Below are 26,482 nucleotides of genomic sequence, written 5' to 3'. Positions count from 1 at the left end.
CTGATGCAGTGATTCCAGAATTGGAGGCAGAACATCAATCCAAATAGGCTGTGCATTTCTGCTCCCCTAATCTTGAAAGTTATTTGGATCTTCCTGTTAGTCTCTGCCCCCTTTTCACTGGCTGGGCTAGGACAGTTCCACACACATTATTATAACCTGGACGAGACCAGGACATCTCAGTCTTATGATTAAGGATTATTATTAATAAAATCTTGTAATGTGCACAGCTACCCCAAGAGGGTTCTCGGAACAGGGCAAGAGGTAGGGTGTCCTGATGCAGAGAATAGGAAAAGCTAGGCCTTTGCAAAAAAAATCTTTTTATTCATTCTTAAGGCGATTCTGCTCAATCCCAGGTTAAGATCGGATGGTCCATGGTTCTGTGCTGATGACAGAGTAAAGATGATGTATGTGTCATCAGTATATGAAAAAAGGGTCAGGCCACAACTCTCCACTACGTCCGCTAGTGGGCCGACATAGATATTAAACAACATAGGGGTGAAGACTGAGCTTTGAGGGACTCTTGAGGGTAGAGCTCACAGGCTCAGACCTGCCACTTGATGAGAAAACTTGAAGCGAGTGATATTTTAAGAAAAAAAGTAGACCAACCCAGAGGTGAACCTTCAAGGCCTACTGATGCCAGTCTTTCCACCAAGGTGGAGTGGGACACAGTATCAAGGGCCGTGCTAAGATGTAACAGAATGAGCATGGCTGGCCCACCGTCATCAGGGCTTTGCCTTATTGTTCATTATTGACCAGGAGGGCGGCTTCAGTACTGTGTCCAGCCCTGAAGCCCGTCTGTGAGGGATGAAGACAATTTTGAGCTGCCACCAGCGAAGTGAGCTGAGCAGTCACATGTTTCTCCAAATTGTGGAGAAAACAGGCAGCAAAGAATTAGGCCAGAAATTTGACTGATCCAGATTAGCTTTTTTCAAAAACCATCACGTGCTTCCACTTCTGTGGTACACGCCCCTTCCGCAGAGAAGAATTGAGAAGATCCGTTACCACAAGTAGAAGAGTCAGATCCAGTAGCCTAAGCTTGCAAGGCAGTAGGGAGTCCACCGGGTATCCTGATTTGATAGATTGTAGAATGGCCTTAAAAGACAGTGTCTAAAAAGGGCCATGTTCTAATTTTAGATCTGACATCAGGCTTGACTGAGATGCAGATTTTCCCTGCTTGAGCAGGAGTCGGGGTGTCTCAGTCTGCAACGAGGTTGATAATGTGCACCATTCATGCAATCTGTCGCCGGCTGAAGATGAATATTCTCCACTTTTTGGGTGAAAAAGATAGCTCACTCCTCACACTGCCTCAGGGAGAGTGAAGGTGCAGGTGATAAATTGCTGGAATCCAAAAGTTCCTTGATCACCTTTAAAAGTGTCTTTGGATAATTTTGAGCATTTGAGATTTTTTCTGAATAATAAGTTGCTTGAGCAGGCTTGCAGAGACCACAATAGTGGTTTAACTCCTCTCTATAATTGCATAAGACTTCCTCCAAAGTCTTTTCAGGACTTTACAATTTTTTTTCTTGTGTCTAAGCATTTCATTAAACCAAAGAGGTAGTGGATGGAACCAGCCTGAGCGTTTTACTGTGGCTGATAAGGTTACTTCTTTGGCCTCCATCAGCCTGTTGTGAATCAAAGCATGATCCACATCAACCGTTTGTATTAAAATGGGCTTGGTACTCTGTAGCTGCTCTATAAAGCTGGGACACTCAATTTAGACCAATTCCTAGATTTAGTTGTAGATTTGGAGTGTGATGTAAAGGGATGAGCCGGAATTGTGACATTTAAATGGCCCGCCAAAATGATCAGACCAAAGTAATGTAAGAGGAGGGGTCTGTGGTCAGATCCTTCACAATGGAAAGGATGGTATGCAATAGATGGCCGGCCAAATGAGTGGGGACAGATATACAGAGAGTCAAGTTGAGGACTTTTAGGTCCTCTGTGAAAGTGCACTTCGAATCTTCCAAATGAAGATTAATATCTCCAAGTAAGGTGAAATTTGCAGAATGTGAGGGGCAAATAAGTCCGGGAAAGAGGTGCACCAATTTCCAGCGTACTTTTTTTTTGGGGGGGGAATAAATCAAGGCCCCCGACAGTGTAAATTTGTGTTTGTGAGAGCAAGTGCAAAAATTGATTCGCAAGCAGGGACTGGCAGTTCTTCAGTTTTGCGCTGGTAATCGTTTAAAAAAAATGATAGTAATCTTCCCGCCTGTCCGATCTTGTCTATCTTTTCTAGGTATAGAATAGTTGGGAGCAAGCCCTGCAATATTGTCTGGTGATGTTCCCTTATGTAGCCAGGTCATATAGAGTTTAATATCTATTGTTGGTGTCTAGGAAGAGAGCGGCAATGCAAGCTAAAGAAATGAAATTCCTTGGTGTGGTGGTGACCCCTCCATGCAAAGGGCTGTTCTCTACATCAGAGCCATTAGCAGCAGGTCGGTATGGGCCAGTACATCCATTAAAGTTAGAAGAAGTTAGGCAGGCAGAATTACAGCTGTTACTAATCAAAGGACTCACCACTGGATTAAGAACCTGGCAACTTATTGGGGGTAAAGTCATAATGTCTTTAATTGATCTGTGGTGTACGACTACTTCTCTGGCTCAAAAAGACCAGGGTCCCTTGCCCTTGGCCCCTGGCCCCATCTGTACACAGCCAGTTGCAGACCGGCTTGCCTTTGGCGCACCCACTCCACGCGTCCCTCCCCAGCCTTCCTAAATAGAACTGTGTTACTTGGAGCTAAAGTGCTAACCAGCGATGACTCACGGCACCAACAAATGGCTGCCAGAACAAGGAAAAAGCACTTGAACACATCCTTTTCAAAATGAAATGTGCAGTATGTCAATGTCTGAATTACTGTACTTATATTAGAACAAGTTCACTGTCAATAGTAACAATTATACATTAACAGGGAAGATAGATAGTTTTAAGATAGGCTTTGTGTCTTCCTAAAATCAAAGCATTATAAATGAAATCAGATCATGGTTGGTGATTAAATCCAAATATAGACCGACAAGGTCAGAGAACTATATTGTTTTCCAGTATTTGGAGGTTTCAATTTGTGGATGACCTGGCAGTCGGGACCTAGGGGTAGCCCTGGCTTCTGTTCCAAGTAAGCTGGGTGATCAAATGAATGACTCGGGAGCATAGTGGTTAATGTTATACAGTACCTACATCCGGAGACCTAGACCTTAGCCTAACCATTTTATGTAGCTATACTTGTTATTCGGTATACATAAAAAAAATATTCCAACTTGCATACACGTCTGACTGCAGATTCCTCACCATTTTAATTGCTCAGGCGCCACACTTGGTTCTAGAGCCTTTTTATTTTTTAGTAATTGTCTGTGCATGCCAAAAGGTGGCACCAGTTGGTTCCAGTGCAGCCTCACAGACCCCATAGAAGTGATGTCATAGAGCCGTATTTATGTATCACACCTGTGTAATGACATCAGTTCCTTTTTTATCTCCACACCCCTCAATGTTGATCTGGTGCTTCATTAAAAAAACTTTTTGTCAGTATTTAACCATTTTTCCAGACAGTGTGCTAGGTAAATATCTGTACTGAAGGCTACATGCTTCAAACTGTGCTATAACTGAAGGGAGCACACACTTGTTACAGATCCTTACAACACCTGCCACTGTTGTCTAGGGTGGAAGCATGATTCAAAGTCCTGCAACACATCCTCCCTGGTGAACCTGACGGCTGCCAGGAAGCAAGAGATAAAACTGTATGTCCCCGATCACTCAAAACTAGGCAGGTAATACTCCAAGTTTCAAGCTTCCTCTCTCAACGTATCTCTGTTCTTTTCTAATTCATCATTTTCCTGTAAATCGACTAATAAACTGAGAAACAAGTTTCGCTACACATGCAAGAAGTCCAAGTAGGGCTCATTTGAGTCCTGTCAATTTTTCTTTGAAGTCACACAGTCTGCACTCAAAGGAAACTTGCGAAACTCAGATCCACCTCCGAGGCTGTCCCTGTGAGTTGCCCAGGCTGTTGCAGATCCCGCAGCAGATAGAGGCCTTCAGAGATGCAATGGTGCAGTTTTTCTTGACATTGCCAGCAGCCTTTTAGATCTGTGGAACTAGTGGGGCAAATAGTCGGATGTCTGACACTGGGCCTGCCCTAGCTGACCTCTTTGGGCCCTGCCTAGTCTCTGACTGGCATCAGCGCATGCTTCCACTCCTGCAATGAAGGCCTAATATATCCCACATATCTCCGGCATTGGCCTTGAATCCAGTGGTATCTAATCTGGATTCAATGCGCATTTCTGTTCCCTGCAGATAGCCTCATCTGGCCTACGTCCAGTTGTGAGATAATCACGATGCAGCCCCCATCTTTGAAAGATTCCCACTCTCTTCCTCAAAGCCAAAACTATCATATGCTGGAAGCTTTATTGGATTCATATCTGTTTAGGGCTTTCAGAGTGACCCGCAGGACAAGGATGACAAGAAGGAGGCACCTAATTTACTCCCCCCTCATTACAGTGATGCCGGGCTGGATGGCAGTGGCCTAAATACTTCACCTGGGACAGAGCGGATATCTCACTGGGGCCTCCCAAAATGAAGAGTGCCTCTTTTGGGGTAGTATCCTGGAGGGCAGCAGAAGTGCTAGATCTTCAGCTACCCACTACAGAAATTAAGACAACTCCGCTGACGGAAACCTGGGCCTCCTACTTCAGAGCCCTTCCTCCCCCCTTAATGAAGCTTTAACAAACACATTGCTGGTGACCTGATCTTAGTTGTTCTTGGCTCCCCCAATATGTCACTCTGTGGCTAGGTGTAATAGGCCTGCCCAGGAAAACCGGCCTTTCTGATTTAGCACCTAATCCTTGAGTTACTGGTAGTTTAAAATTCCAGTAGCAAAGTTAGGCCTAACACTTTCCCCACTGCTTTACCAGATTGACAATTGAAGTGCATTGACACATTTGGAGAAAGTCTTCTACTCCATGAGTTTGGATTTGAGGTCCCGAAGTGCTGTCTGCCTACTTGGACCCTATACACATTTGCTTTGGGGTATGGCCAGTGAGATCTTGCCGGCCATTCCAGACTAATTTAGGAATGCTTTTCCTCAAACAATTCAAGACTGACAGCACATGGCTAAGTATGTGTTGGGAGCTGGTCTTGACACAACAGACAATGGCGGTTGAGCCATGCACAACATTGTAGTGACCATTCACTGCACAGGGTTTTTGGAGACAAAACTGTCTTTGCACTGGAGCGCTTCATTGGCAACTGTGCTACAGCCTCGCTTTTGATCCTCACCTTGTGATTGAATATTCCCCAGGAGTCAGACTGCACCCCGAAACATTTAAAGCAGTACCTCTGCATGCCTGTAGGAGGCATCATACAGCTCTCCGCTGACCTTGTCCTGCTGAAGAAGTGATAAGCAGAGCCGCATGTAAGTGCCCCTCATGCACTCTGATGTCCATTCCTTTCTTTCTGCGCCTTCAGATGCTGTTTCCTGAGCTTTTCCCTGGTCTTTGACCACACCTTTCAAACAACATTACCCCTGTGAAAGGGAAATATCACCCCCAAAAACAACAGGGTCTAAACAGTGCAGTGACTATGGCAAACCATTATCTGTGATAGACCATAGTGAAACTGTTTGTGGTGTCTGGGGTCATATAAGGACTGCACTGCCTGAGACAACTGCAGCCCGATGAACCATACGGTAATAGAGGACCACAAGGCCAAGCTCTACATCGCCAGACGCTATGGCTTGAGCGGTTAAAGTAAAAAAGGAAGTCCCACTCTTGAAGTAGTTTCAGGAACAGATCATCATTGCACTCAGTCTTTGGGTAAAGAAATAAAGCAGGAATCTGCCCCTTCCTGCAACTCCTGATTTCCACAGAGGGTGCAAGGGTGTCAACGTGCCTTTGGGGCTCACTCCCGATCTCCATCAGAGCACCCTGAATTTCCAAACTCTTCAATGTTGCAGCAGGATAGAGGCCTTCAGCATATATTTATCACTTTACTGGCTCCCTTTTGTGAATCATCCATTCCCTAGTCCTATCAGAATCTGCCTCCCTTCAGACTCTGATGCTTTGCCCTAATCACATAGTAGGGCCCAGACTTTAAACAATCTTTTTGTCATGAATTCAGATGTATGAAGAGATTCAAGATGCCTGTGGGCTGGGCACTTCTCCTGAATCTGACCTTATGAACCCTCCGTGCAAACCCCATCTCCCTCACTCCTCCACAAAAATAACCGATTTAGTGTGTCCTTAAAAGAACTTATCCACCCTGTCAGATGAAGTATCCAATATTACCTTCAATGGTGGCAGGCTATCATGATAGACGTGTGTCCTCCACATTGTCCATCTGGCTTATGTTCTTGCTTTGCTTTTCTACACTCCCACAGCTTTCACCGCCTTCAAGGCAGCTGACAGAGGACCATTTGTGAATCTTACAGGAGGAAGCGCAGGCCCTTTTGCCGAAAGGGTTGTAGACGTGTTTCTGATGCAGAGGTAGGAATTGGGTGTTACTCCCGCTACTTCCTTGTGCTGAAGATCAGAGGCCTTCGTCCTCTTTTGGATTTTCGCCCTCTCAAATCCTGTCTGCAGAAGGACAAATTCAAGATACTCACTCTAGCATAGGACCCTGGAGACTGGATGGAGGTTTTAGACTTGGAGGATGCTCATTTCCATAACCCCTTCCTGTAGGCCCACAGGCGCTACTTGTGTTACATGGTAGGCCAAGAGTATTTTTTGTGATGGTGGTGGTTGCAAAACACCTTCTGAAGTCAGGATTCCAGTCTTCCCCTACATTCACTGTCTGAAGGTGGGGTGCCGCAAACTGTTGCATTCCACCACAAGTCAACAGTGAACATTCTAACATCATTGGGGTTCTCTATCAAGCTGACAATTTTGCAGACACTCCGATTTATCAGAGCAGGTCCAGATATGGTAGATCGTGCCTTTCTGCTGGAGCAGAGCATCCGGTGTTTAGGCCTTGGTCCTGGATGTCAGTACAGATGACTCTGAGGTCCTTGGTAGTGTTGGCCTCTTGCATCCTGCTAGCCAAATATACTGGGAGGCACAAGTGGGCTCTGCAGTGGGACGTCAAACCCCAGTGGGCACAACATCTGCCAGATTGTATCCAGAGACTGCAAAAGACATGTGTTGGTGACTACTGGACAGCAGTTGGGTCAGTGGCAGGTCCTTCTCCTTACCGTACCCTGAGCTGAAAGTGGGCACAGATGTATTACTGTTGGGTTTGGGAGGCCTTCTCCGTTTGAGGAAGTCACGGGTGATGCTTGGGGTTGTAGGCATTTCTACCGACAATCGAAAGAAGACTGATGCTCCTTGTTCGTTTCATGTGTTTGTCCTCTCTATGTTCCTCTGACTGCGTCTTTCCTGTAGGTGGCAAGTAAATTATTGGCTGTTACTTGTCTGTCTCCATTCCTGCTAATCGGAGCCAAACTAATTAAAGGGTGAGAATTTTGTGGCAGTAACCGAATTATGATGTATGCAATGCTGGAAATGTCTGAAGCAGCCTTAATGACCCTGATTAGACTTGAGCGTGTTTTAGTTAACATTTTTTTAGATGTCTTGCTTTTCGTCTCTGGGTAGAATATTCAAATATCTTTACACAGTTTTCCACATTACATGATCCACTTTCCTTAGAAGGTCTATGGAACTAGCTGCTGAAGTGCTACACATTTTCCTTTCTATGATTCCTATGGCATCAGGGGTATTGAAGACATTGTTGACAATATAAAGCATTTCCTTAGTGCTGAATGACTAGTCACTTTAGGTGCCTGATCTCACCAACACAGGGTGCTGGTTTAGTAATTTTATTTCTCGGCTAAGCAAGGAGTTTAAATCCTTGGTGTAGTCATTCTCAAAATATCTTCAGTGCTGGTTTCACATGGCCTGGGAGTAGTGGTTTCTGTGGTTTTGGAGGGGCTCTGCAACACGTTGTTTTGCATATTAAGAAAGATCTAGCTTGACAAACATTGAATGATGTAAAGATTTGTAGTCCCTTTTGGAAGACCTTCATGGCATGTTAGTATGTCATTCTTGAGCCTCTCTCGTCTGTCAGCTGCTGAAATGAGGTAGATAACAAACTTGGTCTACATCCTCAACAGCGCGTCTCTTGACATTGATGGTCTGGTTGTTGTGTGCCTGCTTGATGGTGACGCCCACCACATTGAGCGCCTGATATATCGAGTGAGTCCTTCGTTTGATATCCAACACATCTACATGATGTTGACAAAAAAAAAACCTCCATTGATCTCTCTAATGTTGAACACTTAACGATCATGCTTTTGTCATGGCATAATTGATGTTTTCCTTTGCACCGTTTCCTAGATTGATGTTGGACAGGGTCTCTGCTGTTCTCAGAAACACTGACTTGGAAACATCAGCTCCTGTAGACTTTAAAATGTTCCTTATTTCTGAGGTGAATACCTTCCTGATATCGTCTTGAACATTTTCTCACACATGGAGCACTCCTAGACAGTGTGACATTCAGGTTAACACAACACACTGATTAGTTATGTTCTCCAGTATTGGAACTTTCATAGATTCACATGCTAGAATCCTTCCTGATCGTCGAAGTGGGAGTCTCCGGTATCATAACAAGTAGAGTGTATTAAAACAATAGGCCGCTAGAGGAATGCAAAACTTAACTTAATAGCCTGTCTATGTTCTTTAAAAAAAAAAAAAAAGGACCAAAATTATCCACTGACCAATCAGGCGACAGCTCCTTCACCACAGAGGCTCCAGTTCCTCAGATTTTCTTTTTTTTTGATAAATAATTTTTTATTGATTTTGCATGAAAACAGTAATAAATACAAATCAACATGATGCCAACGGGCATTTAAACAATGATGGTCGAGTCCTAGGTCCCCCCCACACCTTGTTGATACATACAATATACAATCTTTAAACCTAAAAGCCTGCCGTGCCCTCCCACCTCCCCATATCTTGTTATGCTTATTTAAGCAACCTCTGGCCTCATATATAAGTTTCTCACGCTGCGCACACCAATCCACCCCCCGTCTCCACTTAATCAGTGTCAGCGCATTCTTTGCCTTCCATTCTGTCATTATATCCCTCTTGGCCACCAGGCATGCCACCCCTAAAAAGGTCCGGTCTGATCTTCGCAGCCCAATGTCACCCATGACCCCCAGGAGGAGGGGCACTGGCAACCTCTCCACCTCCTCCTGTAAGACCCCAGAAATCTCCTGCACAACCGCACCCCAGTAGGCCGCTATTATCGGGCATGCCCATACCATGTGGAAGAAGTCAGCTGTGGGGCTCCCACAACGTGTGCATTCCGCCGAGGAGCGGAGGCCCGCTCTGTGCAGTTTGTCGGGCGTGATATTTGCGGCATGCAGAAAGTAGGTTTGTATTAATCGGAGGCGAGTGGCCATTGTAAGAGAGCGCGGGGCCATCAGTGCTTCTGTCCAATCCATGTCCTCCATGGGACCCACCCAATCCTCCCACCTCTTGCGAAGTCCTCCCAGGGGGCCCGCCGCGACGGTAGTTAGGGTGCGATATATCTGGGAAACCCCTCCTCTGCCCAGGTTTCCCATCAGAGCCTTGGCTTCCATGGGGCTATGCTTGGGGATGATGTCCCCAGTCTGTACGTGGACTAGCAGGGCATGGCGCAACTGAAGATATCGGTAGAACTGGGTCTTGTTCAAGGCGTATTGTTTCTGGAGGTCCTGAAAGGACCGCATATGTGACCCTTCCCAGATATCACCCAGAGTGGAGATACCTATGTTGTCCCAGGTCTGAAGGCCCTCCAGGCCTGCCACATGTTCCAGCTGCCTCCCGTGCCATAGCGGGGTCTGTTGGGTAAGGCGTCCCCACCACCCCGTCACTTTCTGAGCCATCCGCCATCCCTGTAGTACCACTTTGGTTACATCTGGGGTATCTCGAGGGATCGGATTCCCATAAAGGGTGCCGAAGATCTGTGTGTAGCCCATTGTTTGTAGTTCTAGTTTGTATGCGGGGTCTGACCAACCACCTACCACCCAGTCATTAATTACAAGTGTATGCATCGCTAGATAGTAGTATTGGATATTAGACATGCCTAAGCCCCCCTCGTATATGTCCCTCTGACATGTTTTAAGTGACAATCGTGCGCGAGTTCCGCCCCATATGAATTGGCGCGCTAAGGAATCCATCTCTCTGAACCATTTCGTGGGGATGGGAAGTGGGAAGTTCTGTAGGAGGTATAGGAGCCTGGGGAGGATCATCATCTTGTACAGCGCTATTCTGCCAAGTAGATTCAGGGGGAGCACCTTCCAGCGCAGGAGGTCGAGCTTGATTTTCTTTGTTAGTGGCGTGATATTAAGTTCCCACGCTAACTCGGGAAGAAGTGAGATATGTATTCCTAGGTATTTGAAGCTGTTTCTCCGAACTGGGATGTTTCGTTGCCAGTCTATACAGTCGCGAGAGCGGTGTAGGGGGACTAGCAGGGACTTGGCTGGGTTCAGGATCAGTCCTGAGGCTTCTGCGAAAAGTCTCAGGATTTCTAGGACGCGTGGGCCGCTTTTGGATGGGTTGGAGATATACAGGAGAACATCGTCTGCGTATAATGCCACTCGGTCTTCCGAACCGATGGGCCAGTGCCAGCCCTCAATCAATGGGTCGCTTCTCAGTAGTATCGCCAAGGGTTCTATTACTAGCGCAAAAAGTAGAGGGGATAGCGGGCATCCCTGTCGCGTTCCACGGCCAATGGGGAACGGGTCGGAGACTACTCCGTTCACCCGGACTCGGGCAGTCAGATTAGAGTATAGGAGTTTCACTAATCCTCTGAATTTCGGTCCGAGCCCATTTTTATGCAGGACCTGTTCGAGGTAAGACCAATCCACCGTATCAAAGGCCTTTTCAAAATCAAGTAGAAGTAGTGCCAAGTATTTGTGTGACAGAGTTTTGCGGTGCGCCAAAGCCAGATGTAACCGCCTGATGCAGTGCCTGGTACTACGGGTAGGCATGAAGCCACATTGGTCAGGGTGAACCAGAGTGGGCATTACCTCTTTTAGTCTGGAGGCAAGGATCGAGGAGAGTACCTTAATTTCGACATTTAGGAGCGAGATGGGCCGGTACGCTGAGCAGTGTCGTGAAGGGGGCTGGGTTTTGGGGATCACCACAATTGTCGCTTGGTCAATCTCAGTGGGGAAGCGGCCTTGGTTTTCAGCTTCGTGGTACATGTTAAGTAGGTGGGGACCCAGGATGTCCCTGTATTTACTATATAGTTCTGCTGGGAAGCCGTCCGGGCCTGGGGTTTTGCCCGTTGCCAGGCTGGATATTGCACTGCCAATTTCTGCAAGGGTAATGGCCTCCTCCAATCTATTTCTCGCCTCTGGGGACACCCTCAGAAGGGTAATATCGTTTAGTAGTGGGGTCTCTCTCTCAATGGGGGGGCGTGGGTGCTTGGCATATAGACGCGTATAGTAGGAGGCGAAACTATGTGCAATTTCTGCAGATGTTTTAACAAGGGAGCCCGAGTCCTCTAGGATCTCGGGTATAATTCTGTCAGCCATGGGGCGGGTGGCTAGCCAGTGCAGCAGCTTCCCGTTTTTATCCCCCCATCCATATATTCGGGCTGCTGAGGCTCTCCACATGTGTTTGGCCGACTCCAGCATCATATGTTTGATATCCTCTCTCACCCTAGTCAGTCGCCTCATGGTAGAGGCCGAGGCCGAGTTCACATGCTGGCGTTCCAGTCTTAGGGCCTTGGTTTCCATTACAGAGATCTGGGAGTTCTGGTCTCGCTCACGGGACCGAAGAATGTATTTGGCGTGCCCTCTAAGAGTAGCCTTACAAGCGGCCCATATTATTCCCGGGGATTGAACCGAACCTACGTTAAGTTCAAAATATTGACTGAGGTGATTCCTGAGCTCCTGCGTGTAATCTTTATCCTGCAGGTGCCAAGCGTTCAGGCGCCACATAGGCCGCTTGGTGGGGTCTACTCCGCCTAGTCGGATACGTATTGGCGCATGGTCCGTGACCCCTCGGGGGAGAATCTCTGCCCCGGTGATGTTTAAGAAGTCCAGAGCGGGCATAAACACAAGGTCTATTCTGGATTGCGTCTGGTGGGCCGCGGACGTGTGCGTGTACTGGCGCTTTCTGGGGTGCCAGGTGCGCCACACCTCGCACAGGCCGAGGCTTTCCCCCCAATTGCTTAGGGCTGAGGCTCTCTGAGATCTATTGGTGGTGATTTCCCCAGATATGTCCAGAGTTGGGTCAAGGACCGCATTGAAGTCGCCTCCCAGTAGGGTGGTCCCTTGGGGAAGTCCTGAGGTCACTCGGTGGAGCGAAAGTAGGAAGGTTTCAAGCCCCGCTGGAGAGGCGTAGGCACATACAAGGTTTAACGGGTGCCCCTGAAGAGTCCCTGTGACTACTACGAATCTACCCTGTGGGTCGGACTGCGTGGCTGTGATCACCATGGGTAAAGATCGGTGTAGTAGGATAGCCACCCCTCTAGAGCCTCTGGAGAACCCTGCGTGGTATACTCTATCATATCCTCCTCGCGCAAGCATATGGCATCTGGATCCCAGGAGGTGGGTCTCCTGGAGGAGGACCACGGAGGGGGAATATCTACGGAGAGTGTGGAATACTGCTGATCTCTTGATCTTGTCTAATAGGCCATTTACATTCCAGGAAAGGACTTGGGTCATCGAGGGCCAAGCGTGAGGTGTGTAGGTGTTACGCAAGATTTAGTGTGCGGGTGTAAACCCAGGGACGACCATTTCAAACAATTTGGCGAAATCTTAAAGTTACAAACCAGGCTGACTAACTCGTAGCCCTTTAAACCCAACTCAAACTCCCCCCCCCCCCCCCTGAAACTCCCCCCCTCCCCATACTCCCACCCCGGAAGCATCTGTCGCCCAAAAACCCAACCAAAACCAGACAGCCAGCATTGCTGTCGTTGGGGTGGAGTGATGGACCCCTCCTTTCTTTCGGATCAATTGCAATTAGCGGTCGCAAAACGAGCATTCAACACCATACTTTAGAATGTCTCCGGTGTCGTCAACGGCAGTCCTACCGGGGCCTGCCCGAGCACATCAGGCACGGCCAGTCTCTTCCCGCGTCCAACGAGGGGGCCGCACACGACTTGTCAGCTGAGCACCGGAGATTGACTTAGGCGACCATCTTCTGTCACTAGGGCCGGTGTCTGAGGCCCCGGAAGAGCGTCTGCTGTGATCTCAGTCTGTGAGCCTGAGTCTTGGGCCGTCTCGCCGTCCGCAGGAGTGTTCAGGTCTTTCCGCCTACCTCTCCGAGATCTGGTGCGTCGCCTGCTCCTCCGGGGCCCTTCTGAAGAGGGGGGTACGATACAAGGGGTTTTCCCGGCAGCCCCCGGGGGACCCCTCCGGGCCCCGATGCCCTCCTCCGTCAGCCAGTCCCACGCCTCCTCAGGTGATTCGAAGAAGTATTCATTTTCCAGCCATGAGAAGTTTGAGGCGAGCAGGGAAGAGGAGCATGTACGAAAGTTGCATTGCCCTGAGTTTTTGCTTAACCTGCTCATATGACCTGCAGTGGGTTTGGACCTCTCTGGTGTAGTCCGGAAAAATTAGGATTTTGTGATTTTCCCATTGAAGATCTTCCAACCTCCTCGCTTCTTTAAGGATGTTGTCTCTGTCTTTAAAATTAAGAAATCGTGCGATCATTGGGCGCTTCGGGCCGCCCGGAGGGGGGCGAGGTGCGAGTGCCCTGTGGGCTCGTTCAACTGCGAACAGGGGCGAGAGGGATTGGTCCGGCATCCACGTTTTGATCCATCTCTCTAGGAACTCGGAGGCCTTGTCATCTTCTATACCCTCGGGGAAGCCGATAAAGCGTAAGTTGTTGCGTCTTGTCCGGTTTTCAGCATCCTCTGCACGGCGGTGAAGCTCGTTGGTTCGGGTCTGCAGTTGGGCCATTTTGATTTTGAGGTCAGACAAATCAGTATCGTTCTGGGAAACTCGGGATTCCACCTCAGTGATTCGGTTTACTGCATTTCTAAGGTCTTGTCTGATGAGGCCCATATCCACTCGTACTTCTCCGATCTTGGTTTCTACGGCTGCCTGCGATGATTGAATAGCTTGGAGAATGGCGCTCACTCCGTCCAGGGTCGGACCCCCGCTGGCTGTGTCTCCCTCTCCCCGCTGGCCCGTCGTCGTCGTGAACTGATCGATTTTTTGTTGGGAGGGTGGAGGCTGTTTGTTCGCCTTGTCTTTTCCCATCGTGGTGCCCGGGGCGGCGGCCGGGTGTGTCATACTCCCTGTATTTATGTTTTCAAGCCCAGGTTTTCAATTTGCTTTCCGGTGTCTTGGACCAGGGAAGGTATCGCTGTGCCGCTCCGCGCAGGGACGGTGGGGTGTCACTGTCTCAGGGGCGTCGTCTGGACTAATTTACTCTCTCTTGGGCCCTGTGGAAGCATCTTTTGCCGGTACCGTTGAAAGACCTGATCGTTGGCTCCCATCCGGTAGCTCCCCTCCTCTCACCCTCTGCCTAGGCGAAAGGGACTCACCATAGATCCGGGCTCAAGTCTCACCACACCCAGGATCTGGTGTTTCCGTAAAGGGCCCGTTTCGCCACACGCTGGCCTCTACTTCTCAGATCTGTCTCGACAAGGATCAATTGTCTATAGTTCGAGGCCTTAAAGTTCAGACTGTTTTGGGGTGTGTGTCTCCACCTCCCGGATCCTGGTCTGCTACCAGCTCTTGGTGTGGGTCTTGGCAAACCCCCTCCGGACGGAGATCTGAATGGGGTCCGGAGGTGGGCCACTGCCTGTCCCCTTCACCGTAGCAATGACAGGGGAGGGGGGGGGTTTTCACGACTCGTCGACCCCCTCTCCTTCCTTCTCCTCCACTCCTGGGCCCCGGGTAGTGTCTTCGTCCTCCCGGGCGGACCCGCCCGACTTCCAGTCGAGTCCCGCCCCCCCGAATGGCCCCAGCCCCTATTACGTACCAGGAGGGGGCCGCGGGGGGAACAAGCAGCGGCGGCGGTCTTCCCGTCCTCGCCCGGCCGCTTCACTTCCGTCTCGCAGGCCAGGCAGGATGGATGGGGGGTCCAGGCCTCCCGGCCTGCACCCGCAGGTCAATGCATAGGGTGGGGCCGCTCACCTGGTGCCTTCTTCCTCGGCTGCCCGGCCACAGGGATCCGCCGCCGGGGCCCGGTCCAGGCCCCCCCAGGGACTCTCTCCTTTCTTTCAGCCTGCTGCGCACGCCATCAGCTCAGCTATCGGCCTGGCCTCGGCCCAGCCGGGCGCGTCGCGGTCGCCATCTTGTTTTCCCTTCCCGGGATCGGCCCGATCTCCGCGCGGGCATAAAATGCAGGATCTCCGTTTTTTTTTTTTTTTTGCCGTGCGCGACCCCCGCGAGACCCAGGGTCACAGGGGTGTCCGAAACGGCGTCTTTCAGCTCCCTTGGACCACGCTAACTATGGGCGGATGACGGAGGGGTCCAGAGCACTCTCAGAGTGCGACCGCCATCTTGATGCCCGAAGCCACGCCCCCTCCTCAGATTTTCTACTACACATCAGGTGATGGGAGTCTCCCTGAGCTCGGCTCAGTTTTCTCTTCCCAACAACTATTTTCAGCAGTATTCTTCTCCGGTCAGCTTTAAATTTCATATCAGTGCAGCCTAGGACACTCTAACCATGTCAGAATCTCCAAGGAAAGGCTTGTTTAAGCCAATTAACACCTGTGGCAAAAAGAGGCTACACTCTGAGGACCCTCATAGAGAGAATGTTTACTGTCTCTATCCAGAACAGAAAGTTATAGATTGCAAAATCTGTAGAACGTTTTCACAGAAAACCCTAAAGGACAGGGAAGGAAGACTCCTCTCATGGTTACAAATACTGAAATCAAAAGAACATCCAGTCTCTCAGGAAAAAAGTGATGACTTTTCACATACCATAAAATCCCACAAGAGAGGAAGATCTCGGGAAGGGAGTAAAACAATCTCATGGAAAGGAGATTTTGCCACATAAAAAGTAGGATCCTTTTAAGGTCTATTGTGAGCCCTCAACACCAGCTAATAAGGAAGTTTATCTCGGAAAGACATCAAAATCACTTCTTTTAACATCAGAGGTTACTTCTGACAAAAAATAAAACATTGCAAAAATATCATCACCATTGATGACAGCCTCGTCGACGATATCATCGACTACATCTACCCCATAACCACCATGTCTATGAATGATTCCAATACTGGAGAACTACAGTTACAGGTAAGTAAATTATTTTCTTCTCATTTAATTGCCAGGCAAAGAGCATCCTTTATTTATTTTACCCATGGAAACAAAACTGTGAGGAAAAAAAAATACACCAAAACTCTTATCTGAGAAAAGCTGAGCAGAGCTTGGTGTTCAGGGGGTCACTATCTGCTTGCTGCTGAAAACTTGAACTGGTAGACAACTTTCAAGGCAGTGTATCTGATATAAAAATGTCAATTTAGGGCTTAAGAGCACAGTGCATTTTTTTTTCAAAGTAATACAATTTAATATTCTATTTAATTTGTGTTTAAAGTGCAAGGTGTGTATATCCTGACATTGCTTCCACCAGACTAGTAAATGATAAGTAATAAAAAGCCAATTAAATGGAAAGAATACCTTTCAAAGCAGTGCCTACCATCAAGTGGAAATGGGTCGAGTCCAGTGGTCATCACTTCCCTGTTTTACTATCAACGCCATAACTTGAGTCTCTGTCTGGATGTTTCTGGTGGCAAGTCAAATGGTAGGGACTTTGAATCTCTCAACACCATGTTTGCTAATGATCAATTCTGTTCCTGAGTTTGAACACTGTCCTTCTGGTGTAACAATTCTTTTATTTGGCAGTTACGGTGGCTGAAGGCAATTGTGAAAATGTATGCATTGTTCATGACATCCTTGAAAATGTGTTGTTTGGGCACGGCGGCTTCTCCTCGTTCCACAATAAAGCAGAGACAAAATCTAGCAACATGTTGGTGCACTGCGGAAAAACCAAAGTATTCATGACGCATAATATGGTATGTATTTATATTATAGCTTTGTCTGGTCAGTTATTTGTAACAGGAATTGAAAAATATTTGAGTGGAGACAAAAATAATTAAGAAAGATCAGTTTTTCACATTTATTCATTGCACCTTTGTTCTTTCTTTGGGATTACATGCATGTTAATGCAAGCACAGTAAGAGAAGGTCTTAGGGGGTTATTCTAACTTTGGAGGAGGTGTTAATCCGTCCCAAAAGTGACGGAAAAGTGACGGATTTACCACCAGCCGTATTACGAGTCCATTATATCCTATGGAACTCGTAATACGGCTGGTGGTATATCCGTCACTTTACCGTCACTTTTGGAACGGATTAACACTCCTCCAAAGTTAGAATAACCCCCTTAGTATTTAGCACAATCTAAAGATTAAGAATTTCCATTGTCTTTCCCAATATAAAATGTTTTAAGCAGGATTAATGTTGTTGTTTCTGCTCTGACATTTAACATGCCTTATAGGCCAAGATGGTAAAGTGCTGTTATCCGAAAAGGTTCATTCTGTCTTCTAAATGGGGTGTTTTTTCTGCTGTTCCCAGGAGTTTGAAGACTTACGTATATAATGGACTTTTCTATGGCATGGCAGGAGACCATATTCTCTGGAGGAGAAACAAAGGGTTTTAATCATAAAAACCACTGGGTCTTTCTTCTCTTCACATTTCAGACTGGGCATCTTTATTTATAGCTTTGAAAATACACTGCCTGTTTGCAAAAATGAATTCTGTCTGTACAAGAGATAGTGCATTTATCCTGTCACAATTTCACCTTAAGTGCTAGGGTTTCCAGCAAACAAGATAGTAGCTAAGTAGGGGATCTCAGCTTTCTGTGACATTTTTCTTTAAAATTCTATTGGTCAGTCCTACTGAAGATCTTGGCAAATGTATGTGGAGAGGATACCTCTGCACGCACTAAACACAATGGTACCATACGTTTTCAAGGATCCATACCCTTAGGAGAAAGCCGTCTCCTTGGTTTGCATAAATGTAGACAGATTAGCTGTAATTGAGGATGTACAGGTAGACTGTGGGAGATCTGAAGATGCAGGATTTATTGAGTTGGGCATGTGTGTGCGAGAAGTGTCTCTTTTCACATGGAATCTCCCTCCCCCTGAAACACACACCTTTTGCTTGGAAAATGTTGTGGTTTCTAACTGTAAGTGCCCTATGCCCATGCTAAACAGGTTCCCAGGGCGGATATCTTTCCCCAAAACCATACCATGTATTGGCACTTCAGCCACCCTTGTAAGTCCCTAGTAAATAGCACCTCTGGTACCTAGGGCATGGGTACTGAAGAGGGCCCCAGAGCTGCAGCATCAATTGTGCCCCTCTGAGAGGCCCTACATCAGCCTCATGCAGACTGCCATTGCAAGTGCATGACAAGGTGTACTTAAAGGCTGCAAACTCAACATGGCACTCACAAAGAGTGCCCTGTCCACTTACACTGCCTGTGCTATAGGCAAGTCACCCATCTGGCAGGCCTCACAGCCCTAAGGCAGGGTGCATTCTAATACATGTGAGGGCATATGTTTTCATGAGCAAATATGCCCCTACTGTGTCTTTACAAAACCTTGATACATAATATGTGTACAGGGAAGCCATAGCAAATACATGTGCTGGACACTGGTCCTTATACATTCCTCAGCTACATGATGGCCTCTCTGAATACTGGATTGTTTGGTGTCAAACAACTCAGAATAATAAACCCACATTCATGCCAGTGACAGGTTTATTATAACCTGTACCCAGAGGGCACCTTAGAGGCAAAACCTCACAGCCCTGGCATAGTTGCTGACTGTTTTTTACCAGCCTACCACCACCAGACAGACATCTTGACTCCTGGGGTGAGAGCCACTGTTCTCAGGAACCAGAACACAAAACTTTTCCTGGGTGGAGGTGTTACACCTCCTCCCACAGGCAGGCACTCGGACCCAGTGGTCAGCTTCAAAGGCTTTACCACCTTTGAAATCTGATCTCTGAATCTGCTGTTTGCACCAGATGGCTGACCAACATCCCCCCCTACTTTGAGCAGGTAAACTTAGAGTAGGAGAAGTGGCCCCCCCTCAGCCTGCACCACCTCCCAGGTGTGGCAAGTGAGTGTGGTGCAGGTGAGGTGACCCCTCCATTTAATTATCCTCTATCTTGGATGGCAGGGAAATTGCCAGTCAGGGTTAGGAGTGTAACCTCTTCCAACAGGAAGTGGTCACATAATGGGTGTAGCCACCCTAAAGTAGTTGGCCCATTGGCCACTATCAGGTACTCCCCTTTACGTCCACTAAATGCAGTATTTAGTTGGCATCCCTAAACCTGCAGATCAGATTTGACTGACACAAGAAGGCCAGCGACAAAGAAGACCCAAGGCTCGAGAACAGCAGTCCTTCTGCATAAGTAAAAGGCGTAAAACCCTGCCTACTGCACCCAGGACTCGGGAGTGGCTGCTAAGGGGTAGACTGGACAACAGACAGAGCCTAAGAAACCCCAGAGGACCTCCAGCCTTCTGAAAATAACAAGGAACTTCCCTCTGAGTGAAGGCATCACTCCCAGCACCCTGAAGACAAAAAACCAGTGAAGTCCACTTCACTGACCAGCCACTGACCAACAAACCGGACACAGCAGCCTGACCAAATTCCACCCAACAGACCAGGAGGACAAACCCTGCCAGTGTGCCAAGTTTGGTGGCACTGCGACTTCCAGTGGCTGAGACCATGGTATTGGACTCTCAACGTTGGACACCCTGAAGAAAAGTCCACTCAGGACTCTCGAAGGACCAAGCACCAGTCGAGGGACTTCAGGACAGAGAAGAACCACCCCCAGAGTGGCCCTGCTGACCTGCAATCTACCCTTAAAGTGACCTGCACATGGCTCCAAAATCTCCTTGATACACGACCTTTGGCTGACCTATCTACACTGCACCTGGCCTCCCTGGCCCTGCATTCCTTGGCCCTGCATCTGAAAATCAGCTGTGCTCTAGGGGTCCTTAACACAGAACTTACATTTAAGTCCACCTGTGCAGTGCGTTTGCAAGTGGTCCCCTTCTCCATTCTGCACCAGCTCCAAGACTTTCAGCCGCTGCCCCCGCTTGAAACGGGAACTGCCCGAACTTCTCCAGCTGGCCCAGAGGGCATCTCAACGACCTCAAAACAGAAGGTGACACTTGTGAGATCATTGCCTGATTTTATAAGCAGTTTTAAAAAATGTATCTTCATTCCTATGGTGCGTAATTACACACAAAAAGACTATTTTTGCTAAACTTTACTCTACTATAAAGCGTGTTCTTGTATATCATGGAGGCTTCCCGTCCAAGAACTCAAAGTGTATCCTGTATTTTATGGTGTGTTACCGTTTGGACCGCAGTATTGCCCCCCTCCCACCAAGCCACACATTTTAAACTGTGCTGCACTTGCAGGAAGTAGATGTCTGTCACGGGCCCGCATGACATTTGCTTGTGGAGCCATGTTCGGGTCATTAGACAGAGTCGTGCAACAAATGTGCCCTGTTTCACCCAAAGACAATCAGGGAGCAGAAAGCGATACTCTGCGCCGAAGAAAGCAAGAAACGGTTGTGCTCGAAACAACAATCTCACTCCTGCTGCAAGTTGCAGGGCCACTCCTGCTCCAAATCAGAGGGCTGCTCCAGTGCCAAACCCAGATCCTGCTTCAAGTCGTCAGGTAAGGGCAAATAGAAGTGGTGCAACAAGTGCAAAAAGAAAATTGGGACTTGTGCCCCTCTTTCCACTCCTGCACAAGTGAGAAACCACTCTGGTGTCATGTTTCAGAACCCATCCCAAGGCGGGTGTCGACCTAGGAGTTGGAGGCCTTCAAAGATGCAATGCTGCAATTTTAAAATCCCTGCCAGCTCCCTCTGGAGAGACTTTAGACCCTGTGCTGCCACGGAGGCCTCTAATTGTACTTCTACTGTCAGGTAATTCGTCAGCACTGATTGACCTCTTTGGTCCGTCTTTTGTCTTGCCAGAATGGAAGTGCTCCCAAGACCGTGTTTCCGATCATACTGGTGCTGACCTTGTCTTTGTCTGCACTTATTCTGGATCTGTGTCTTACACCTATCTCTGACCCAGAGCAAATGCCTGTTTCTGATGGATACAACTACCTGTGGATTCCTCACCTAATGAATACTCCCATGGCGCCAGCATTCGACGGAAATCTTCTTCCCAGCTTCTGCACGTCGACGAGGACGTCACATTAGCCCACGCAACGCCATCTGACGTCATGCAGGCAATAAGAGGTCCTCGCCGACGTGCCGACGTCAGTTCCCTTTTTTCTGTGCATTCGAAACGGTTATCTTCGAGGGAGCTACTGTTACTTTCGTGGTTACAGTATATATTTTCTGCTGTGTGAATTTTCTCTGCGGTTATTATGTCTCAGAGAAAGTCGGGTTTCAAGCCCTGTCGGGAGTGTGGGGGCAAGATGTCCGTTACTGATCCTCACTCCGACTGTTTATGGCGCTTAAGCTCTCATCACGACGTTGCAACATGTGATTCATGTCAACACATGAATCCAAAAGCCCTAAAAGAACGAGAGGCTAAACTCTTCATGGTCGAAGAGGAAGGAAAAAAGGCATCATAAGAAGTCCTCCTCGCCGATGTCTCATCGGCGTCATCGAGACTCCCGGCGCCGTAGGGATTCACGGCGTCATTCCAGCAAGGAGTCTTGTTCGAGGTCGCCTTCGGCTCTGCGTCAAAAGACTTGGGAGGTCAGTCCCACGGTCACGCCACATCCGTCGACGCCGTTGCCTTTTCCGGCGTCACCGACTTCGCCTGGACAGACTTCAGTGATTGAGGTGACGCAGCCTCAGGTGTTTTCTCCAGCGTCGCAGACGTCGAGGCTGGCGTCGGGGTCGCCTTCGATCCAGGCACCCCAGTATCCAGCTTTTCCTGCCCCTGGAGCCGATAATACCGCATTTTTGAATGCGATGTATACCATCTTTCAGCAGATGGCTACAGGAGGTGCTCCAGTTGGTCCGTCGGGGCCGTTGGCTTTTTCCTTGGGTGCTCCGGCGCCTTTACGGCCGACACCCTTTATGCCCTTTCTCCCTTTAGGGAATGTGGGCTCGGCGCCGATGTCGGCGTCGGTGGCCGCTCCGGTGGCTCCAGAGGTTTTGGCCCCGGAGGTTTCCATCCCGTCGACTTCGGGATTTCGACCTGTGACTCCGGTGGGACCATCAGAAGCTCCAAGACGCGACTCTCTTCGTCCGGCTCCTGCTTCGGCGCCGAAGCTGCCTGTGGCGCCGGACATGGCGTCGGATGGATCCGGAGATCGGCGCCGATCCTCGACTTCGGCGGAGGCCATGTCGACTCCGCGTATCGAAGAAAGGCTGCACTCTAGAAGGCGTGCTCTCCGTCTTTTGGAAGAGCAGGAATACCAACGAGTCTTGGAGGAAGGAGAGATTGAGGACTCTGGTGATGGACTTCATGGTCTGGATACAGCCAGTGGGCTGGATACTTCCCCTGAGTGGGACCTATCATCTCCAGGGGAGTATACGGAGGAGGCTGCTACCTTTCACGCTGTGGTAAGAAAGGCAGCTAACTTTCTGGAACTGCCTTTGCCGGTGGCAGAGGCGAAACAGAATTTGCTGACTGAGGTGCTGCATCCAGCTTCTACTGCAGCGGAGCCTCTTTTGCCATTCAATGAGGCTTTGCTTGATCCGGTGTTAGAGGTGTGGAAGAAGCCAGTATCTTCCTCGGCTGTTCATAGGGATGTGGCCAGGAGATATCGGGCTGTGCCATCTGACCCTGGTTTTATGTCTAGACATCCTTCGCCGGAGAGCTTGGTGGTGCAAGCCTCCTGTTCTTCTAGATCAGCGCCTGGATCTTTCCCGACGGTACCAGGGGACAGGGACTCCAAAAAGTTGGACGCACAATCCAAAAAGATTTTTTCGTCCTGCAGTATGGCGTTGAAGGCCACCAACGCGACTTGCATTTTGGGGAGATACATCTATGCTCTTATGGACGACATATCATCTTATTATACGGAGCTTCCCCAAGGACTTTTGGGCATTGTTTCGGATGCCCAGGCTGCCGCCACCCAGATTATCCAGTCTGGGTTGGATACGACCGACTCTGTGGCTAGGGCGATGGGCACGGCTGTGGTGGCGAGGAGACAGGCTTGGCTCCGCAACTCGGGGTTCTCTGCAGACGTGCAGTCAACCCTGTTGGACCTCCCGTTTGATGGGGACAAACTGTTTGGAGCCAAAGCGGATTCGGCCTTGGAAAGGTTTAAAGAGAGCAGAGCCACAGCCAAGTCACTGGGACTGCAAGCCCCTTCTTCTGCCTCTTCTAGGTTTTTTAGGAGGTTTCGTGGTTTTGGACGGGGTTCTTCCTCCTCTTCCTCCTCTTCCTTTCGGGGGAGATACCAGCAACCTGCCTCTTCTCTTACCTTTAGATCGATTAGAGGGAGAGGTAGAATCAGCACCAGAGGAGCCTCTCAGCAGCACTCTGCCTCTTCCTCTGGAGGGGTGCAGCAGGGGAAGCAGCCTTAGGCTTCCACCAGTCCCTACTCACTCCTCTCCTGTAGGGGGAAGGTTACGACACTTTCTTCACAAGTGGCAGACTATTACATCGGACACTTGGGTTATCAGCATTGTGGGGAAAGGCTACACCCTTCCCTTTCGGGAGTTTCCGCCCCCCATCCCGCCCCGCCCATCGTATTGTTTAAAAGAACATCTCCTGTTGCTAGAACAGGAAGGTCAAGTCCTCCTATTAAAGGGCGTGGTGGAGTTGGTTCCAGAGCAGGAAAGGGGTCAAGGTTGTTACTCGAGATACTTCCTGACTCCCAAGAAGGATGGTCGGTTGAGACCAATTCTGGACCTGAGGATCTTGAATTGGTTCCTCAAGCAGGAAAAGTTCAAGATGCTGACCCTAGCTCAGGTGCTTTTGCCGTTGAACAATGGAGATTGGATGGTGTCTGTCGACTTGCAGGATGCTTATTTTCATATCCCGATACTCAAGTCGCACAGGAAGTATCTCCGGTTTGTGGTAGGGTCGCAGCACTATCAGTTTGCGGTCCTCCCATTTGGTCTTACTTCAGCACCTCGAGTCTTCACGAAGGTGATGTCGGTGGTTGCGGCAGAGCTCAGGAGAAAGGGGATAGCAGTATTCCCTTACCTGGACGACTGGTTGATCAAAGCCAAGTCCCCGAAGCTTGTGTTGCATCATCTGCAGTCAACAGCCCAGTTGTTGTTCAACCTGGGCTTTTCGGTGAACGTGGCCAAATCTCACCTAGAGCCCTCTCAACGCCTCCTGTTCATAGGGGCAGTACTGGATACAACATTGGATCGAGCCTTTCCTCCGCCTCAGCGGATTCAAGATATTCAGGAGTTGGTTCCAATGTTTCGAAATGGAGCGGTCGTTCCAGTCCTCAAGGTCCTTCGTCTGCTCGGTTTGTTTGCCTCCTGCATACTGTTGGTCACACATGCTCGCTGGCACATGAGGGCTCTTCAGTGGTGCCTCCGAAGGCAGTGTTCTCAACACAGAGGAGATCTCGAAGGTTCTGTCAAGATCTCCAGAGATGCTGCTGCGGACTTGAAGTGGTGGATTGCGGACAACAACCTTTCCCAAGGAAGGCCGTTCACGCAGTCACCACCAGTGACCACGGTCATAATGGATGCTTCCACTCTAGGGTGGGGAGCTCATCTGGGGGATCTGGAGATCAAAGGGCTTTGGTCTCCAGAGGAACAGATTTTTCATATCAATCTGTTGGAGTTGCAGGCTGTACGTCTGGCTCTCAAGGCCTTCCTCCCATCCCTTAGCGGTCAGTCGGTTCAGGTCCTGACGGACAATACTACCGCGATGTGGTATATAAACAAACAGGGAGGAGTAGGGTCGTACCTTCTCTGCAGAGAAGCTCTTCGACTATGGTCCTGGGCAAAGGACCATCAGATTTGCTTGGTAGCAAATCATCTGGCCGGAGTCTTGAATGTACGTGCGGACAAACTCAGTCGCCATCTCTCGGCCGACCACGAGTGGCGTCTCCATCCAGATCAAGTCCGTCTAATCTTCCAGATGTGGGGGGGGTTCCTTGGATAGATCTGTTTGCCACCCGGGAGAACACACACTGTCCGTTATACTGCAGTCTCCAGTATCCGGTGCAGGGGGTTTTGGGGGACGCGTTTCAGAGAACCTGGTGCGACCAGTTGCTTTACGCGTTTCCCCCATACCCTTGATTCCTCGAGTATTGAGGAAAATTCGCCAAGACCGGGCCCAAGTAATCTTAATAGCTCTGGATTGGCCAAGGAGGGTATGGTATTCCGACCTGCTCCAACTCTCACTGTGCCCTCCGCTCCGTCTCCCTCTCAGGGCAGACCTCCTCTCGCAGTCGCAGGGGCAGGTTTTACACCCCCACCTCCAGAGCCTGCGCCTTCATGCCTGGAGATTGAACGGGGCAACCTGAGTTCCTTCTCTCTCCCGCCTGATGTAGTGGATGTTATCTTAGCGGCCAGGCGACACTCCACTAAAACTATCTACGCTAATAGGTGGTCTAAATTTGTGGTATGGTGTGGAGAGAGACAGATTGATCCCTTACGTGCTCATTTGTCAGATGTTTTATATTTTGCTTTGTCTCTAGCGCAGAAAGGTTGTGCAATGGCTACTATTAAAGGTTACTTGTCTGCCTTGTCAGCCTTCATTTGTCTGCCAGACCAACCATCACTGTTTAAGTCTCCTATTGTTCTTAGATTCTTGAAGGGTCTTCTAAATAAATATCCTCCAAAACCATTTGTTATGCCACAATGGGATTTGTCCTTGGTCCTGACTTTCCTTATGGGGTCCCCTTTTGAGCCTATGCATTCCTGCTCCTTAAGGTATTTAGTTATTAAAACAGTTTTCCTGGTGGCCATAACATCTGCAAGGAGAGTGAGTGAGTTGCAGGCTTTATCAGTAAAACCCCCTTATACAACTTTTTATGTGGATAAGGTGGTGTTGAGGACCAAGGCTGCTTTCCTTCCGAAGGTTGTTTCACCCTTCCATTTGGCCCAGACAATCACTTTGTCCACGTTCTATCCTCCGCCTCATCCTTCAAAGGAGGAAGAAAGACTACATTGCTTGGACCCAAAGAGGGCGTTAAGCTTCTACATTGACAGAATGAAGGATATCAGGCTGGAGGATCAGCTGTTTATCGGATATGTGGGCAAGAGGAGAGGAAAGGCAGTCCACAAGAGAACACTCTCCAGGTGGGTTGTTCTTTGCATTAAAATCTGTTACTCTTTAGCAAAGAAGGATCCTCCTGATGGTATTAGAGCTCATTCCACCAGGGCTAAGTCGGCCACTTCGGCTTTGGCTAGGGGTGTTCCTGTGGTCGACTTCTGCAAGGCCGCAACTTGGTCGTCCCTTCACACTTTTGTGAAGCACTACTGCTTGGACTCTGAGGTCAGAAGGGACGGCCATTTTGCATGGTCAGTGCTGCAGGATTTCTTGGTTTGACCATACAGGTACCCACCACCGAGTGCGGTACTGCTTTGGGACTCTATTCATTAGGTGAGGAATCCACAGGTAGTTGTATCCATCA

General features: G+C 48.9%; 1 protein-coding gene across 4 annotated transcripts in view; it reads left to right on the top strand.

Moving 5' to 3' along the window:
• Positions 1-26,482, top strand: part of MYO19 (myosin XIX) — a 270,205-nt gene that overhangs the window by 168,444 nt on the left and 75,279 nt on the right. For all 4 annotated transcript variants that reach the window (XR_011201978.1, XM_069226540.1, XM_069226541.1 and 1 more), the window contains one exon: positions 16,780-16,949. Coding sequence is in view for 3 of the 4 variants with exons in the window: in XM_069226540.1 (XP_069082641.1) it covers positions 16,780-16,949 (170 nt within the window). In the remaining variant the exon portion in view is untranslated. The remainder of the gene's footprint in view (positions 1-16,779; positions 16,950-26,482) is intronic.

This window comes from Pleurodeles waltl, chromosome 3_2 (assembly GCF_031143425.1).
Source record: "Pleurodeles waltl isolate 20211129_DDA chromosome 3_2, aPleWal1.hap1.20221129, whole genome shotgun sequence".
NCBI classification, from domain to species: domain Eukaryota; kingdom Metazoa; phylum Chordata; class Amphibia; order Caudata; family Salamandridae; genus Pleurodeles; species Pleurodeles waltl.
This window is presented reverse-complemented; position numbering and strand designations above follow the sequence as displayed.